The 18662-nt window shown below is 38.5% G+C and overlaps 1 protein-coding gene across 4 annotated transcripts in view; it reads left to right on the top strand.

Annotated features, from left to right (window-relative positions):
- ARID4A (AT-rich interaction domain 4A) overlaps positions 1-18662 on the top strand; it is a 63690-nt gene that overhangs the window by 33737 nt on the left and 11291 nt on the right. For 3 of the 4 annotated variants that reach the window (XM_070377772.1, XM_070377774.1, XM_070377771.1), the window contains exons 16-21: positions 4384-4634; positions 7088-7285; positions 11115-11199; positions 12018-12219; positions 14297-15439; positions 15747-15851. In XM_070377772.1, the coding sequence (XP_070233873.1) occupies positions 4384-4634; positions 7088-7285; positions 11115-11199; positions 12018-12219; positions 14297-15439; positions 15747-15851 (1984 nt within the window). The remainder of the gene's footprint in view (positions 1-4383; positions 4635-7087; positions 7286-11114; positions 11200-12017; positions 12220-14296; positions 15440-15746; positions 15852-18662) is intronic. The other variant, XM_070377775.1, reaches the window with a different exon arrangement.

The raw sequence follows: 18662 nt of genomic DNA, 5'->3' as shown, positions 1-18662 counted from the left end.
CTCAAATATTCACTTCCTTTGAGTCTTTTACTAACGTGTCACCTCACTGAAGCAAATCCTGGTCAAGCATGTCTGCTCAGTCACTGAGTCGTGTCCAACTCTTTGTGATCTCATGTTTAGGTCTGCCAGGGTCCTCCTGGGTATCTTCCTCCTCCAGGGTATCTTCCCAACCCAGGGATCAAACCAGCATCTCCTCCTTTGACAGGTGTATTCTTTTACCACTGAGCCACCTGGGAAGCCCCTATCCTGTTCAATCCCTCTAATGTTGCTTTGTCTGTAATTTACTTATTTATTCTGTTTATTATTTATTGTTTCTTTTACCATACTCTGGACTAGAATCACACTCCACAACAGCAGGGATTAGTGTTATTCCATTCATTCAGAGATCCCAGGCATCTAGAATAGTGCCTTGCACATATTAAGGACTTACTAGATGGTTGAGTGAATGAATCTCCTGTTTATAATACCTGTGTCCTCAGCCAGGTGGGATCTTTGCTTTCTCTTTACTTACTCCACAACACACTGTACAGCTCTTGTGGCAGTTTTTCATGCCCTGCCTTCTTTCCTAGTCACATGCATCCTGGTTTTATCTTCTAACTCTGCTCTTCCTCTCCATTAATATATAATTCAAGTCAGGAATTGTCACCCACTGTATTGATCATTGTCTGATGATGTCTACACAGTAGGTTTTATCAAATTTTAGAAGTAGAAAAAAAAATTTACCACATTGTGAAGGGAGTTCAGTTATTGTAATCAGATTAGATCAGATCAGTCGCTCAGTCGAGTCCAACTCTTTGCGGCCCCATGAATCGCAGCACGCCAGGCCTCCCTGTCCATCACCAACTCCCAGAGTTCACTGAGACTCACGTCCATCGAGTCAGTGATGCCATCCAGCCATCTCATCCTCTGTCGTCCCCTTCTCCTCACCCCCAATCCCTCCCAGCATCAGAGTCTTTTCCAATGAGTCAACTCTTCACATGAGGTGGCCAAAGTACTGGAGTTTCAGCTTTAGCATCATTCCTTCCAAAGAACACCCAGGACTGATCTCCTTCAGAATGGACTGGTTGGATCTCCTTGCAGTCCAAGGGACTCTCAAGAGTCTTCTCCAACACCACAGTTCAAAAGCATCAATTCTTCGGTGCTCAGCCTTTTTCACAGTCCAACTCTCACATCCATACATGACCACAGGAAAAACCATAGCCTAGACTAGACGAACCTTTGTTGGCAAAGTAATGTCTCTGCTTTTGAATATGCTATCTAGGTTGGTCATAACTTTCCTTCCAAGGAGTAAGCGTCTTTTAATTTCATGGCTGCAGTCACCATCTGCAGTGATTTTGGAGCCCAAAAAAATAAAGTCTGACACTGTTTCCCCGTCTATTTCCCATGAAGTGATGGGACCGGATGCCATGATCTTCGTTTTCTGAATGTTTTAATGTTTCTGAGCTTTAAGCCAGCTTTTTCACTCTCCACTTTCACTTTCATCAAGAGGCTTTTGAGTTCCTCTTCACTTTCTGCCATAAGGGTGGTGTCATCTGCATATCTGAGGTGATTGATATTTCTCCTGGCAATCTTGATTCCAGCTTGTGTTTCTTCCAGCCCAGCTTTTCTCATGCTGTACTCTGCATATAAGTTAAATAAGCAGGGTGACAATATACAGCCTTGACGTATTCCTTTTCCTATTTGGAACCAGTCTGTTGTTCCATGTCCAGTTCTAACTGTTGCTTCCTGACCTGCATACAAATTTCTCAAGAGGCAGGTCAGGTGTTCTGGTATTCCCATCTCTTTCAGAATTTCCCACAGTTTATTGTGATCCACACAGTCAAAGGCTTTGGCATAGTCAATAAAGCAGAAATAGATGTTTTTCTGGAACTCTCTTGCTTTCTCCATGATCCAGCAGATGTTGGCAATTTGATCTCTGGTTCCTCTGCCTTTTCTAAAACCAGCTTGAACATCTGGAAGTTCACGGTTCACATATTGCTGAAGCCTGGCTTGGAGAATCTTGAGCATGACTTTACTAGCGTGTGAGATGAGAGCAATTGTTCGGTAGTTTGAGCATTCTTTGGCATTGCCTTTCTTTGGGATTGGAATGAAAACTGACCTTTTCCAGTCCTGTGGCCACTGCTGAGTTTTCCAAATTTGCTGGCATATTGAGTGCAGCACTTTCACAGCATTATCTTTCAGGATTTGGAATAGCTCAACTGGAATTCCATCACCTCCACTAGCTTTGTTCATAGTGATGCTTTCTAAGGCCCACTTGACTTCACATTCCAGGATGTCTGGCTCTAGGTCAGTGATCACACCATCATGATTATCTGGGTCATGAAGATCTTTTTTGTACTGTTCTTATGTGTGTTCTTGCCATCTCTTCTTAATATCTTCTGCTTCTGTTAGGTCCATACCATTTCTGTCCTTTATTGTGCCCATCTTTGCATGAAATGTTCCTTGGTATCTCTGATTTTCTTAAAGAGATCCCTAGTCTTTCCCATTCTGTTGTTTTCCTCTATTTCTTTGCATTGATCGCTGAGGAAGGCTTTCTTATCTCTTCTTGCTATTCTTTGGAACTCTGCATTCAGATGTTTATATCTTTCCTTTTCTCCTTTGCTTTTCGCTTCTCTTCTTTTCACAGCTATTTGTAAGTGAAATTGTATTTAATAAAAGACATGACGAAGTCATCTCTTGTATTTGCTCAGAAACCATTTTTTAAAACTGTCCATTTTACTTAGTAAGTGGCACTTTCTGGTGAATTTCATGAAACCTCCAGAGTACTTTGTTTCTTTTCTTAATTTTTAAAGATTATGGTAAAGAAACATGACATTTGTCATCTTAACCATTTTTACATGCACAGTTCAGTGGCATTAACTACATTCATATTGTCTTATAACCATCACCATCATCTATCTCCAAAACTTTTTTCATCTTGGGAAATTGAAACTCGGCCTATTGAAACTCCTCATTCTTCTCTTCCCCAGCCTCTGGTAACCATCAGTCTACTTTATGTCACTATGAGTTTGACTACTCTGGATATCTCATATAAGTGGAATTAGATAGTACTTGTCCTTTTGTGACTGGTTTATTTCATTCAGCAGAAGGTCTTCAAGGTTCATCCATGTATGGATTAGAATTTCCTTCCTTTTTAAGACTGAATAATACCCCATTCTATGTATTGTGGACATACTTGCTTGTCATTACATAAAGAGCTTCCTCATCTTATGTAAAATATCTGCAGACTATTGCATAGTATTGATGTACCATAAATTTGCCTTCCTCAAAATTTTCTCCAGTTTTTTATGATTACAGAAAGTACTGCAGTAAATATACTTACAAAAATGTCCTCCAAATTTATCTAAATATAGAGACTTGTAAAAATGTCCTCCTTATTTATCTGAATACAGACTTCTAAAAATGAGATTTCTGGGACAAAGGTACAAGTTATACAAATTTAAAATTTTATGGATAACAGATGCTTTCATTCATTTACCTACAAATTCTTAAAAGAGTACCTGCCCATGTGCCAGACACTGTTTAGATCTGAGGTTATAGACGTAAGACAAAGACCCTACCCTCATGGAACTTAAGTTCTTTTTTTTCCCCCTACTGTTGATGTTCAAATAGTACATAGTCAGGAACTAGGCAAAACATTTGTTAAACTGAGATAATAATTGTAAAGTATTCTAGTGCTCCCAAAGTTGTTGGCTCTTTTTTTCCCTTTAATCCTCACTTTATTTCAAGTAGGGGGGAATTCTGCCAGTGTGCAGATGTTGACTGGAAGGAGAATTTAGGAGAAAATGAAATGGCTCAACAGTTTCCTGGTCAGTTGAGCATGCAACTAGAGACTGGATAACAGCTGCTGAGGTTTTAACAAGTTACTGCTGGCCTAGTGAGCTGTCTAGATGCAAAGAAATAAGCTCACTTTTCGGGCATTAATACAATTCAGTTATTTTAAAATACAGTGATAATGTAAATTTTATCTTAGTAAACAATAGAGTTAGAGATGAAAGAACTTCCAGAAAATTAAGGGACTGATTTATTTTTCTTATTAACATATCATTGCCACTTAGATAATTCTTAAAAACTTTTATTGTAGTCAAGAAGTATTAAAATGAGATAAAATAATATAGTGAACACAGGAGAAAATTTTTATTTTTCATGTAGTATGTAGCCAGGGGACGTAATAGATTTGGACATAAGTAATTTACACGGGTTGATTTTTTACTTTGAGAGGAAGCAAAAAGTACACAGGAGTTGACGGGTTATCAGTATCATGTCTCAAGCTAGAAAGAAGACTAGTCATTGCCATGATGGTTTAAGAAAAAGATAACATTTTTCTATATTTTTTCCCCTTTGTAGTGATAATTCCTTTAAAGTTTTCATCCTTTCTACTAGGGACGAAGGAGAATTGCTCGAGATGCAAATTCTATTAAAAAGGAAATTGAAGAAGAAAAAACAGAAGACAAATTAAGAGAGAATGATACAGAAAATAAGGATGTAGATGATGACAGTGAAACTGCAGAGAAGAAGGAAAACGAACTACTACTGGGGAGAAAAAATACACCAAAGCAAAAGGAGAAGAAAATTAGAAAGCAGGAGGATTCTGACAAAGACTCAGAGGAAGAGGAAGAGAAAAGCCAAGAGAGGTACATTATCTTACGTTTGTTCTCCAGAAACGCCTGTCTGGGGTGCAGCAGCGCTCTGTTCCTGCTTAGAGGTTCAGGTTTGAGGGAATGCTTTCTTATTGGGACTTCCATTCCTCTTGTCTGATGAAGGTGAGACACATTGTGAAGATGATGTGTATCGCCTTTCGGAATTGGAGAATATACTGGTCGCACCATTTTAATAGCACTTGTGCCCTAAACAGTGGCCTCAAAGAAGGCTGCGCCACCCAGTCAAAAGAAAGGTCCTGCAGTTGACAGCAGGGAAGGGAGCTGGAGAAAAATGGAGGAAGTGGACAAGAGGAAACAGCGACAGCAAAAATTCCATTTTAAAAAAGGTACAATGTGGGAAAGCTAACAAACACATGGGTGCACAGTACTAGCAGATGTTTCTGTGTGTTAGCTTTATCTAAGACAGTTTTCTTTTCCAAGTTATTATATTAGAATAAGTGGCATGCACCCCTGATTCTAGTTTGGAAAATTCATTCTTGCCCCACATCACATTGAATTTTGGCTTTTTAATGTTCATCCTGTTTGCTGTTGAGTGAAAACTGTTGTTTTTTTTTCATGTATTATACACATATGGACTGAATTGACTTAAAAATAACCAGAGATTAGGCAGTCCAGCTAGATCATGGTAATGTCCAACTATGTTTAGTGGCCATTTCTTTATTGTCAAATGGATTTACTAATTTTTAGACACTACTAAAAAATGAATTTTAACTCAGCAACAGCATAACACACTTACTTGTGTAGATGCTCTCCTCCAGTTATTTTTCAATGCTAAATTTTCTAGAAATTTGAGTTATTAGGCAAAATTGAGAAAAGTGGCCTGCTGTTTCCAACTAGTGGCTGACACCCATCTGAAAATTAACCGTTGAAAAAATAACTGCAAAAATAGTAATGATTGGTGAGTGGGAGAGGTAATTTTATGATTCAGCATAAATAGGTACAGGAGCATTCACAGTCACGTGTGAATTAGAATAGTGAGTAAAGAAAGTTCTATAGTGAAATACGATTAGGATTAGGGAAAGTAGGAGGAAATAATTGGAATTGAGTATAATGATAGAGTGTAGTAATTCAAATATTTGGACAGTAAATTTAATAAGGTAAGGTAGACTATTTAAAAAGTAAGGTCTAACTATAGTTTGAAGATTTGTTAAAAATAAGCATCAAAATGTGTATGTTTTATAGTATGTATATAATACACACTATATATATATGCATATATATATATACATACACACCACGTGCTTTAAAAAGCCTTTATAATTGATATGTAAATAGAATATTTATTTTAGAGACATAAAGTTTCACAGACTTGAATATGAAGGACAATATTTCCTTTTATTAAATAAAACTGAATATACAAACAGTCTGTATTCTCATTTAATAGCAGGAATCCTGGAAATAGCCTTTTTTTTTTTTAATCTATAGAGACTTCTGTTTTAAGTAGTTTTTTATGGTGTTTTGAAATTACCTTATCAGAATATAATTGGAAGGTGCCCTTGTAAAGAAAACATTCCCACTGCTAATGAGTTGTCAAAGTTTCTTCATGTTGGGTCCCCCAGTGATCCCTAAAATAATGCCCTGTGTTTATGACAGAAGATAGTAACTCCTCTTAAGGTTTTTAAAACTCCTGTGCCACTAGAGTGATCTTTGATGCAAATCTGTTCTGAATATTTGCTGGGCTAATAAAGAATGTTTGTTTAAAAATATTACAAATACTTGGACCTCCCTATGTGAATCTCCTTTATATATGATTATCAAAACAAAAACTGATGGGAGATGTGTAAAAACAAATAGGAACCGATGTAAGATATGCAAAACCTTCGTTCTTCCGGTGCTATCCCACAGTGATGACAAAACACCTAACACCCAGATGTCTGTTGTTTCTTCGTGAGGGTGGGGAAACCTTTATAAACTAGTTTAAAAGAGTTACTAAGGTAGTTAGCCCTTGTTCATTATTTTTCCCACCAAAAAAGTCTGGGTTAAGAACCACTCTGAATTGAGCAAAAAGTACTAGTCAAGTAGACAAGACATTTCAGTTGCAGAAAGTTAAAAACTATCTTTAGGTCATTTTCACATACAAGGTGGCGCTTGAATCCTAAAGACTTCTTCAAAGCATGTTGTTGTAATTTTGTTTTATCAAAAGTGATTTATTTGATTCCACATCACCATTAACTGTGATGACTGACTTGCCTTTAAGAAGTACGGATTTACTTTTGGTACAGTGCACCTTGTCATAATAAATCAGTTCCCTACTAAGTAGTCTATGAAAATCTTCTCCTTCTCCTCCTTCTTCTCCTCCTCCACTGACATGTTATGAAGGTAATAATTAGGTTGTGACTCTTCTACATGTTGGATTCTTTTAGCATATATTATTTTGTTTTCCATTAAGTTATCAGTAGCATTATCAGTGTTATAACTTACTGCAGGGAAGAAACTGAAAGCAAATGTGACTCTGAAGGGGAGGAAGATGAGGAAGACACAGAACCCTGCCTAACAGGCACCAAAGTGAAAGTAAAATATGGACGGGGGAAAACGCAGAAGATCTACGAAGCCAGTATTAAAAGCACTGAAATTGATGATGGAGAAGTTTTATACTTGGTACATTACTATGGATGGAATGTCAGGTAAGCAAGAAATGTATTTTCTTATTTTGAAATTTGTTTTTGGTTCAGAAAGATCATTTTTAATGTTTTGAAGAACTAAAGCAAATAGTATATATGCACTTACACAGCACACCTTGCATTTGAATTTTCCAGGACTTTGAACATTCCTACTATTTTACTTCCCATGTCAGTACATCCAGCCAGAGATCACCAGGATCACATCTGTACCTGAACAAACTGGGTTTGCTACTCATCTGCAGTAAGGGAGGACACCTGACTTAGGGAACCATGTGGCATGTCAGTTAGAGGGTGGGTCATGAAAGCTCAGGGTACCACCTTTGGGAGTAGCAACAGCTCAGGGTTCTGTGGAAACATCCTTTAGAGAGCTGGACCCATGGCTCCCAACATTGCAAGTGGTTTTGCTTGTTTACTTATTAAATTTATCAGAAATCAAGCCTGTATCAAGCACTGTAATAGGTTTGAATTGGAAAATTAATAGATAAGAATGTTAGATAAGACTTAGATCTGAGCTTCTGTTAGGTGATTTTAAGAGGGTTTAGGAAATAGGGCTTTGCTCTAGACTGGATGCTGTCAAGAAGCAGAGGATAATTCTGATTGGTTATCTTAATCTTACCTGTAAGAAGGGAAGACTAAACCAAGGTTAATGCTATCTTTGGACTTCCCCCCAATGGCTCAGTGGATAAAGAATCCGTCTGCAATGCAGGAGACACAGGAGATGCAGGTTTGATCCCAGGGCCAGGAAGATCGCAAGGGAAAGGGCAACCCACTCCAGTATTCTTGCCTGGAAAATCATGGACAGAGGAGCTTGGCGGGCTATAGTCCATGGGGGTTGCAAGACTTGGACACAATTTAGAGACTAAACCACCCCCCAACTACCACCACCACCACAATGCTGTCATTGGTAAAGCAGTAGCAGTCTCTCAGGGTATAAAGGATGTTTGGTCATTTTTGTGGCCTGGACAGTGTTCCTGTTTTTTTTTTGTGTTGAGACACAACTGGGAAGTGGTCTTTTTTTTGTCTTGATACATCATGGTCATGCAACAGACCTGTCTGATATTGATGTTCTGTGAAGTTGTTTATGTGCAACAGGAGAACAACATGCCCTAGCTGTGAGGGCCAGGATGGCTCTGTAGCAACAGCAAGGCCCAGCTAATAGTACCAGGCCAGTTGCTGGATGTCAGGGACTACTTTTCTCTCTATTCTTTAGGAAGTTTTGTGTGTTCACTGTATCTGCGGGCCCTGTAGTTGCTTGGAGCCCAGATGTTCCAGAATTTCCCTACATACTCAGTTCCCTCATCTCTGAGTTGGGAAATACAGAGAATCTACTTTGTAGGGATTTTTGTGAGAAGTAGTGCTAATTATATTAACATGAAAATTCATATAGTTAGTGCCTGGCACTTAGTTAAGTGCTCAGCAAACGTTAATTGTTTTCTTTAGTGGGGGCATGTTTGGCTTCTGTCCTCTCACATCATTTTAAAAAGAATATGGATTGACTGAATAGCATATAAAACTTTAAAATTTCTTGCAAATCAAAACCACAATGAGGTACCATCTCACTCCAGTCAGAATGGCTGCTATCAAACAGTCTACAAACAATAAATGCTGGAGAGGGTGTGGAGAAAAGGGAACGCTCTTACACTGTTGGGGGGAATGCAAACTAGTACAGCCACAATGGAGAACAGTGTGGAGATTCCTTTAAGAACTGGAAATGGAACTGCCATACGATCCAGCAATCCCACTTCTGGGCATACAAACTGAGGAAACCAGAATTGAAAGAGACACATGTACCCCAATGTTCATCGCAGCACTGTTTACAATAGCTAGGACATGGAAGCAACCTACATGTTCATCGGCAGACGAATGGATAAGAAAGCTGTGGTACATTTACACAATGAAATATTACTCAGCTCTTAAAAAGAATGCATTTGAGTCAGTTCTAATGAGATGGATGAAACTGGAGCCTATTACAGAGTGAAGTAAGTCAGAAAGAAAAACACCAATACAGTATATTAACACATATATATGGAATTTAGAAAGATGGTAACAACGACCCTATATGCAGGACAGCAAAAAAGACACAGATGTAAAGAACAGACTTTGGACTCTGGGAGAAGGTGAGGATGGGATAATTTGAGAGAAGAGCATTGAAACATGTATATTACCATATGTGAAATAGATGACCATATGTAAAATAGATGACATCGAACCAGTCCAAGTTCGATGCATGAAACAGGGCACTCAAAGCTGGTGCACTGGGATGACCCATAAGGGATGGGATGGGGAGGGAGGTGGGAGTAGGGTTCAGGATGGGGGGACACAAGTACACCCGTGACTGATTCATGTTGCTGTATGGCAAAAACCACCACAATATTGTAAAGTAATTAGTCTCCAATTAAAAATAAATAATTTTAAAAGTAAAAATTAAAAAAAAAACTTTAAAATTTCTTTTCTTTTTTCTCAGGTCAGCTCTTGTACCCTTCACATTTCTGCCAACACTAAAAACAAACTTTCTTGTCCATCTCTCAGTAGTTTTGTATGTATTGAATTCAGGGATAAAGACTACACTTGACAACCTTAACACATCTCCCTACTTTGCACGTGCAGCCCAATGTAGCCTTCTTTTCTCCTCAGAGTCTACATAGTTCACAACCATCCGCTTTTACTTACCATCAGTGTGTCTGTTCTGTTGTCTAGACTATCCCCCTCCTAGCGTCCTTCTCTTTTTATCTCTTTAAATTTTTTACTGTATGACTCTTAACAGTCATTTTATTATACGATCATGTTTGTTCTAACTGGTTATCTTCCTACCTAGCTGGAATTCACATGGTTAATAGTTTTTCATTGGCCTTCCACCCTGCTAGATAGATACTGGGATAATGCATGAGAAGATCATGTTTAAACCATAGTGTAGAGTCATGGGACTGGGTCAGCTGAACTTGTGCCTATTGGAACAGGGTCCTTCTTTTGCATAGGTTAATGGTGATTGGGTTACAAAGTGAAGGTGTGGTTTGCATCACTAGGGTGCAGTTCAAAGCAAGGACTGCCTGTAGTTTTTTTCTTTTTTTTTTTTTTAGCTAAAATGTACAGATTTTAGATTTTGGTTCATCTCTATAAATACCTATAAATATACATTAAACATATAAATTATAGGTAGCTCTATAAATATATACTTATATAATGTAAAAGCTGTTATTTAGTTCTAGGAGGTTTAATTTCTTATTTGCCCCTGATTAGTAACTTGGACTGGCTATATTAAAATCTAGAAGTTATGTCAGTATTATGGGAAAGGGGAAAATGGGTTTTCAGAATAAACTTAAAATACCTCTAAAAGAAATTTCAGTTTTAGAGGTGTACAGTTCAGAATAAAATTTTTTTAGAAATACTGGAGGCTAGAGAGAGTTCTGGAGGAAAAGAGTTGAAAAGGACTTCATAAACTAATCTAGAACTCATCATACTACAAGTTTAAATTTATCTCACTTGTTTTGCATTATTTGGTTACAGAATCAGCGTATTTAATTAAGCTCAGATGAGTGGGAGTTGTGGGGAAAAAGGCAGTGCAAACAGCCTTGAATCCATTTAGTTTGCCTACCCTATTCTCCCTCTTAAACCTGTCTGCCCTGATAAACTCTTGCTGTGCCCTGTTGGTGGCAGGTACCCAAAACACCCAGTGCAGTGCCTGGCACACATACTGCCAGCAGGTGAGCACCCGTGCCCTTCACCTTTCTGCCGACATAGAACTCGGCCCTCTTCAGTCCTGTTGTTTGTACTTGGTGACTACATTTCAAATAAGGTATTCTTGTGAATTTTAAAATATATTCTTTATTTTAAGGTATGATGAATGGGTAAAGGCTGACAGGATAATCTGGCCATTGGACAAAGGTGGACCAAAGAAAAAACAGAAGAAAAAAGCTAAAGTATGTATACAGGTGCTATATCCTTTAGATAACAGTTGTTCATATTGTATTAATACTGTGTTTTTTATAAAACTTGTTTTCTCATATAATCATTTTGAGTCTTTCAAAGTAATTGTGAGTTTGCCCCTTAGGCCCAGAAGCTAAAAAGTAAAAAATATGAACACATTTCCACACTATTTCAGAAAAGGTAAAAACCAGCTTCCCTTGGGGCACAGGCTTCAAATGCAAAGGCTTACGAGGTTCTCTAGAAAAGTGGTAAAGTAGGACTGAGCCCAGCAAAGAAGAGGTTATGTCCCTCGTCTAGAGAGGATGGAACCAACCACTCTGCTGTGGGATGCAGGCTCAGGCTTGCCAGATTTTAGAATTTTTTTTTCTCTCAAGACAAGTATATTTTTTAAAAAGTAAAATCTGGTTTTTAATTGTGGAAGCTAGTACTAAGTTTTAAAGCATACATTGGCTATATGTTCTAGCCTCATCCACACCCTCAATTTTCAGCCTTTGCTGTAGAGATGATGACATACCTTTCTTTTCCTCAGGAAATAGTAAGAGACAAGGGGAGAGCTGAATAGTATATAGCTCTCTTATGTGCTGCCTCTGACCTTCACAATATAATTGCAGTGTTACCATGTTGAAGTTGTAGAACATCATACTCATTTAAGTACAAAACATTAGAAAACTATTTAATTTTAATTTTTCCATAACTACAGATTACGAGTTGATGTAACTAATCTTTTTCAGTTACAGTTTTCCTTGGCAAAGTAGAGTATTTATTTTTCATAAAGGTACTATTTCTCATACATTTTATTGTTGTAACCTAGAACAAAGAAGACAGTGAAAAGGATGAAAAGAGGGATGAGGAGAGGCAGAAGTCAAAACGGGGACGACCTCCTTTAAAATCTACGCTTTCGTCTAACATGCCATATGGTTTGTCTAAGACTGCAAACAGTGACGGAAAATCAGGTACCAGAAGTGCTCGAAGCAATAGGCCAGACAGCTCACCTCTGTCAAATGGAATGGAAGGTGCTCAATTTTGAGGATCGTTGATTTAAAAAAAAAAAATCAATCATATAAATAATAAAACCAGTTGTGTGAGAGATTCATAGGAAGTCATCTAAGTTTTTAATACATGATTTAAATTCCAAAATTTGATTTGAACAAAATATTTATTTTGCTGTACCCTATTTATTTAAAATTCAGTGATATCTTACTTAGGAGTACCTTTTCTTGACAATATCAGAGAAATATTCTATTTTAATAGAGCACGGGTTGACAAGCCAGTATGCCACCCTGTCCTACAAAGCATGTACTGGTGTCTCCTGTAATCCACTGCTGTTCTGCTGCTGCTAAGTCACTTCAGTCTTGTCTGACTCTGTGCGACCCCATAGACGGCAGCCCACTAGGCTCCTCTGTCCCTGGGATTCTCCAGGCAAGAACACTGGAGTGGGTTGCCATTTCCTTCTCCAATGCATGAAAGTGAAAAGTGAAAGTGAAGTTGCTCAGCCCCGCCCGACTCTCAGTGACCCCATGGACTGCAGCCCGCCAGGCTCCTCCGTCCATGGGATTTTCCAGGCAAGGGTACTGGAGTGGGTTGCTATCGCCTTCATCTAGGATCTTCACCATTGCTGTTCACCTAGGATCTTTCAGTAAAGCTGAGACTGTTTTCAAAGAGAGCACAAACTAAAGTGGTAGACACATGTTTTGGGATGAATATAAGTGAACATATTTTATTCTGCATTTACGTTTTTTCCAACGTTTCTACTTTTGTATAGTTTTCTATGTAATTTAAGAAATGTTAAATATAGAAAATGTTCACATAAGAATTTTCCTCCCTTGAACACTTCTGAACCACAGGATTGCCATGAATCCACCATGTGGAGCTTTTGTGCAAGTTAGAAAGGGCATCTTTCTTCCCCTTTACTGCCATCTGCTGGAAGGCTGACGTAATACACAAATGCAAGATTTCCACAAGGTTGCAAATGCTCTTAGAAGCATGCACGTGTACAGCCTACAAAATTATACATTTTTTTGCTAAACTGCTTCATAAAAGTAAAAAACTACCTTTTTAAAAAATTGAGACAAAATTCTAAATTCTGTATATGATAAAACCATAAAATAAAACTACATACCTTTTCACTTAAAAAGTACATTTAAGCTTTCCTTTTTGCACTGTAAAATATGAGCACCATGTGGGCAGAATTCTTGTATTTTACAACTTCTATATCATCTTATAACATTATTTATTATTTAAAAAATTCTCTGACTTAAAGAGAATGGTTTTTTTTTGCAGAAAGGTAACTGGCCTATACTTTCCTTTCTCTTAATCAGAGGAATATTTACATTTTTGAGAATTCAAGCTTCTCATTTTTATACATCTTTTCAGAATTAAGTAGAATGTCATACTCCTTTCTAAGGACATAAAATGGGCATTCCAGATTTTAATCAGTACCCTCTCAAATCAAACCACTTCATATGTTAACTTCATATTTCAGTACTAGTTCTTTGATTTTTCTAAGGGTTGCTGCTGCTGCTGCTGCTGCTAAGTCGCTTCAGTCGTGTCCGACTCTGTGCGACCCCATAGACGGCAGCCCACCAGGCTCCCCCGTCCCTGGGATTCTCCAGGCAAGAGTACTGGAGTGGGGTGCCATTCCCTTCTCCAGTGCATGAAAGTGAAAAGTGAAAGTGAAAATGATGTCGCTCAGTCGAGTCCGACTCTAGCGACCCCATGGACTGCGGCCCACCAGGCTCCTCCGTCCATGGGATTTTCCAGGCAAGAGTACTGGAGTAGGGTGCCATTGTCTTCTCCGTTTCTAAGGGTTACTGTAGCCTAAATATGATACTAGTAAAAATTGGAAAAGAGCTCTTTTACAGAATTGAGACAGTAATATTTTTCTATGTAATATATTTTCACATGGAGTTTATTTGAGATCTCCCCTCCCCCATTTTTGGCACAAATATATGGTTTATTTTATATGAGAAATTTCTACAAGGAGGTATTCAGAGGTACATGATTAAGAGTTTTGTCTTTGGCAGAATTTTTATTATAAATTACATTGGTAATTAAGTAGAAACTTGTGTAATATAATATTTTCTCTTGCAGACTCCTGTTCATCTGATAGTGAAACAGAAGACCTTTTAGAAAAGAATTTGATGAATGAAGAACTTTCTCCTGATATTAAAGAAGAATTAGAAAAAAATGAAAATTTAAATGATGATAAGCTAGATGAAGAAAATCCAAAGACTGCTCCACATATATTAAAAGAAAATGATAGGACTCAAATGCAGTCTTTAGAAACCTTAAAGTTAGAAGCTGGAGAGAATGAACAAATAGTACAGATTTTAGGAAATAAAGTGGAGCAAGAAGAAGTTAAGAAAGATGCAGAAAAATCTCCTAAAGGAAAGGGAAGACGAAGCAAGACAAAAGATCTTTCTTTAGAAATTATAAAAATTTCATCATTTACCCACGATGAAGCAGGAACTGAACCTCATATTGATGCTCAAAGTCCAGAATTTTCTTCTTTAGACAGTAAAAACTTTTCTTCTGCTACTGAAGATGAAACTGACCAATGTGCAAAAGAAAAAAAGTTGAAACGAAAGATCCTGGGACAGTCATCACCAGAGAAAAGAATAAGAATTGAGAATGGAATGGAAATGACAAATAGCATATCTAGCACATCTCAAGAAAGGACCAGTGATTGCACTGCATCTGAGGGAGTGAAAAACTTAAATTTTGAACAACACTTTGAAATAGAAAATGAAGGAATGCCATCATTAATAGCAGAGCCAAACCAGTGCGTTCAAGAATTGACTAATGAAAAATTCGATGGTCCAGCAGAAGAAACTGTAAATACCCCGCTAAAGGAAGAGGAGGATGCAATGCCTCTGATTGGGCCAGAAACCTTGGTTTGCCATGAAGTAGATTTGGATGATTTGGATGAAAAGGAGAAAACCAGCATTGAGGACGCAGTAGTTGAAAGCTCTGAATCTAACTCTCTTGTTTCTATTCCACCTGCCCTACCTCCTGTAGCACAGCATAACTTTTCAGTAGCGTCACCACTTACTCTCAGCCAAGATGAGTCTCGAAGTATAAAAAGTGAGAGTGACATAACTATTGAAGTTGACAGTATTGCTGAAGAATCTCAAGAAGGTCTCTGTGAGAGGGAGTCAGCAAATGGCTTTGAAGCCAGTGTTGCCTCTGGTACCTGTAGTATAATTGTTCAAGAGAGAGAGAGCAGAGAGAAGGGTAAGGACTTCCTAGGGAGAAAATCAGTCTTTATGTTAAAATTCAAAATTAGTATGCTAAGAGTTTTAGCAGCTTTGATCTGTTAAGTACCATTCTTCCCTTCCTTCTTCTTTCCCTCCCTCCTTCCTTCCTTCTCTTTTTCCCTTCCTCCTCTCCTGTGTTTCTTCTTTTTCCTTCCTTCCTTCCCCTGCTCCCTCTTTACCCCACCCTTTTTAAAAAACATATACATGGGAATTCATGTAGGCAGATGAATAAACATACTTGCTCTTGATTTTTTTTTCTAATTTTCTCTTTCCACTTATTTCAGGTCAGAAAAGGCCAAGTGATGGAACTAGTGGATTATTGGCAAAAAAGCAGAAGCGAACCCCAAAGCGAACAAGTGCTGTAGCCAAAAATGAAAAGAATGGAGCAGGTTGGTGCTTTGCAACACTGGCTTTAGTATGGTGTTAGTACTTTGAGCAGTTTTTTGGCCTGATCATCTGTGTCAGCTTAAAACTAAATTTGGTTTATTCTGTTCTGAAAAGTAGCAATTTTTCCATTAGTTTTTCATCTGAAAATTTGCTTGTCAATTTTATTTAGAGCTGAGATAGCTGTGGTTATTTTTTATGCTTATTGCATTTCTTATGTAATGCAGTTTAATATTAGAGGAATATGTTTGGAAATCTTGAAAAAAATAAGAAGAATAGAATAAAACAAATAGAATTTGAAAAACAGAAGAATTTTTTCAAATACATCTGAAAACAGATGTATGTACAATAAAGAATAAAGTTAAGTTATGGGATATAGTGGGAAAAAACATGGTTGATTTGACAAATTATAATTTTACATCCAAAACATGTCTTCCTACAAGTCTGAAATGGAAATACTAGACTACGGTAGATACATATTCCAAGGAAGGAGCATATAATTTATTTAAGACAAAGGGCATTTCAAAAAAATTCCTTTGAACCGTATTTCAAGTAGTCAGTAATCAGATGTGGCTAATGGCTGAACAAGACAGGTATGGAGTATAGAGAAAGAGTGATAGGCGATGAGACTAGAAAGATAGCAGGAATTGCAAAGGGAAAATGAATGAGTTTACAGTGGATGCATGGACAGACGTTACCTTAGTCAAAATGACCACCACCAGCAACGGGATCAAGTGAAGTGATGTGCCTCCTGATGGGATGCACCGTGAAGAGTGTCGTGCACCTCTGCGACATTCCTGTCAAAGACGTATGACCCGACTGTGATCGTGAGGACCCAGCAACAAGTTCAAACTGAAGGATACTCGGTAGAATAATTGGGCTATAATTTTAAAAATTGTCAGGGTCATGAAAGTCAAAGAGGAGCCATTCCAGATTGAAGGAGATTTATGTGACAAGTAAATGAGGTATATAATTCTCACCTGGATACTATTGGTATAAAGAACATTATTGGGTCAAACTAGAGATACTTGCGGAGAAGGCCATGGCACCCCACTCCAGGACTCTTGCCTGGGAAATCCCATGGATGGAGGAGCCTGGTAGGCTGCAGTCCATGGGGTCACTAAGAGTCGGGCACGACTGAGCGACTTCACTTTTCACTTTCATGCATTGGAGAAGGAAATGGCAACCCACTCCAGTATTCTTGCCTGGAGAATCCCAGGGACGGGGGAGCCTGGTGGGCTGCCGTCTATGGGGTCGCACAGAGTCAGACACAACTGAAGTCACTTAGCAGTAGCAGCAGCAGCAGCAGAGATACTTGTGTGGAGTCTGAGGATTAGATGACAGTAATATATCTGGTTGTTTAGGAGTGTGGTGGATTTAAAAACACATCCACAAATGTGTTGATATGCTTCTCTTCAAGAGGCAAAGCCCAGTTCCTTCATTTTGGGTATGGGCTGTATTTAGTCACTTTCTTTTAACTAGTAAAATAGAGTGGACATGATGGAGTATGACTTGAAGCTCATAAAAGGCAAAACAGATTCTTCTCTGCTTTCCTCTGGATCAGTTGCTCTGGGGAAAGTTAGCTGCCATGTTGGGAGGACAGTCAAGCAGTGTATGGAGAGGCGCACATGGTGAGGAACCAAGCATATCCTTCCTACAGCCAGCAAGAACTGAGGCTTCCTGATGCTCACTAACAGCCATGTGAGTGAGCCATCCTGGAGCATATCATTCAGCTCCAGTCAGGTCTTCAGAGACCAGAGCCTGGGCTAAAAGCTTGGCAGCAACCCCACAAGATTCCCTGAGCCAGGCCACAAAGCCACGATGCTTCCAGATTCTGACCCTCAGAAGCCATGTGAGATACTAAACATTTGTAGTTTTAAACTGCTAAGTTTTGGCTAATTTGTAGATAACTAAAACAAGGAGAATGTTCTCATTTATAAGACATAAACACTATAAGGTACTCAAATATGGCAGGGCAAGTTATCCTCAAATGGCAGAAAAACATTTTTTAGTAACCATTCTTCATCTTTTTTGTAAGTTTGAAAATTGTCTCAAAGTAAAAAGTTAAAAAAGGAAAAAAGAAAGGAGATGATCAGTTTTTCTTTGTGGAAATAATCTTTGGCTTAACTGAGGCAGTGAAAGAAGGGATGAATGAAGAGAATTAGGACATAAAGTCACTGTGTGTGTGCACTAAGTCACTTTAGTCTTGTCCAACTCTTTGTGACCCCATGGACTGTAGCCTGCCCACCTCCTCTGTCCATGGGATTCTCCAGGCAAGAATATTGGAGCAGGTTGCCATTTCTTCCTCAGAGGATGTTCCCAATACAGATATCGAACCTGTGTCTCTTATGTCTCTTGCATTGGTAGGCAGGTTCTTTACCACCAGTGCCACCTGGGAAACCCAAGAATACTGGAGTGTGTAGCCATTTCTTTCTCCAGGGGATCTTCCTGATGCAAGATCAAACCCGGGTCTCCATTGTGGGTAGATTCTTTACCATTTAAGCCGCCAGGGAAGCCCATAAAATCACTAGGACTCTATTAGTAGTAGTAAGATATGAGGAACTGGTTAACTAACATATGGCATACAGGAGTAGCAGCAGATTGTTGGAAGAGTAATTTAGGGAATGTTGTATTAGAAGTACCAAGTATTAGGGAAATAAGGCTCAGGAGCTTCGAAAAGAGTCTGGTTTTAGGAGACAGTTGTTGAAGGATTACAAGATGATAAAGCTGCTATGTGAGGGTTGTAAAATGAGAGGAAAAAGGACCAGGAGTGGAATTATGTGGCATATCCCTTTAAATGGGCCAGGAAGAGGAGA

The sequence above is a fragment of the Bos mutus genome, chromosome 10 (assembly GCF_027580195.1).
Source record: "Bos mutus isolate GX-2022 chromosome 10, NWIPB_WYAK_1.1, whole genome shotgun sequence".
NCBI classification, from domain to species: Eukaryota; Metazoa; Chordata; class Mammalia; order Artiodactyla; family Bovidae; genus Bos; species Bos mutus.
The sequence above is the reverse complement of the archived record's forward strand: the minus strand, read 5'-3'. Positions and strand labels throughout refer to the sequence as shown.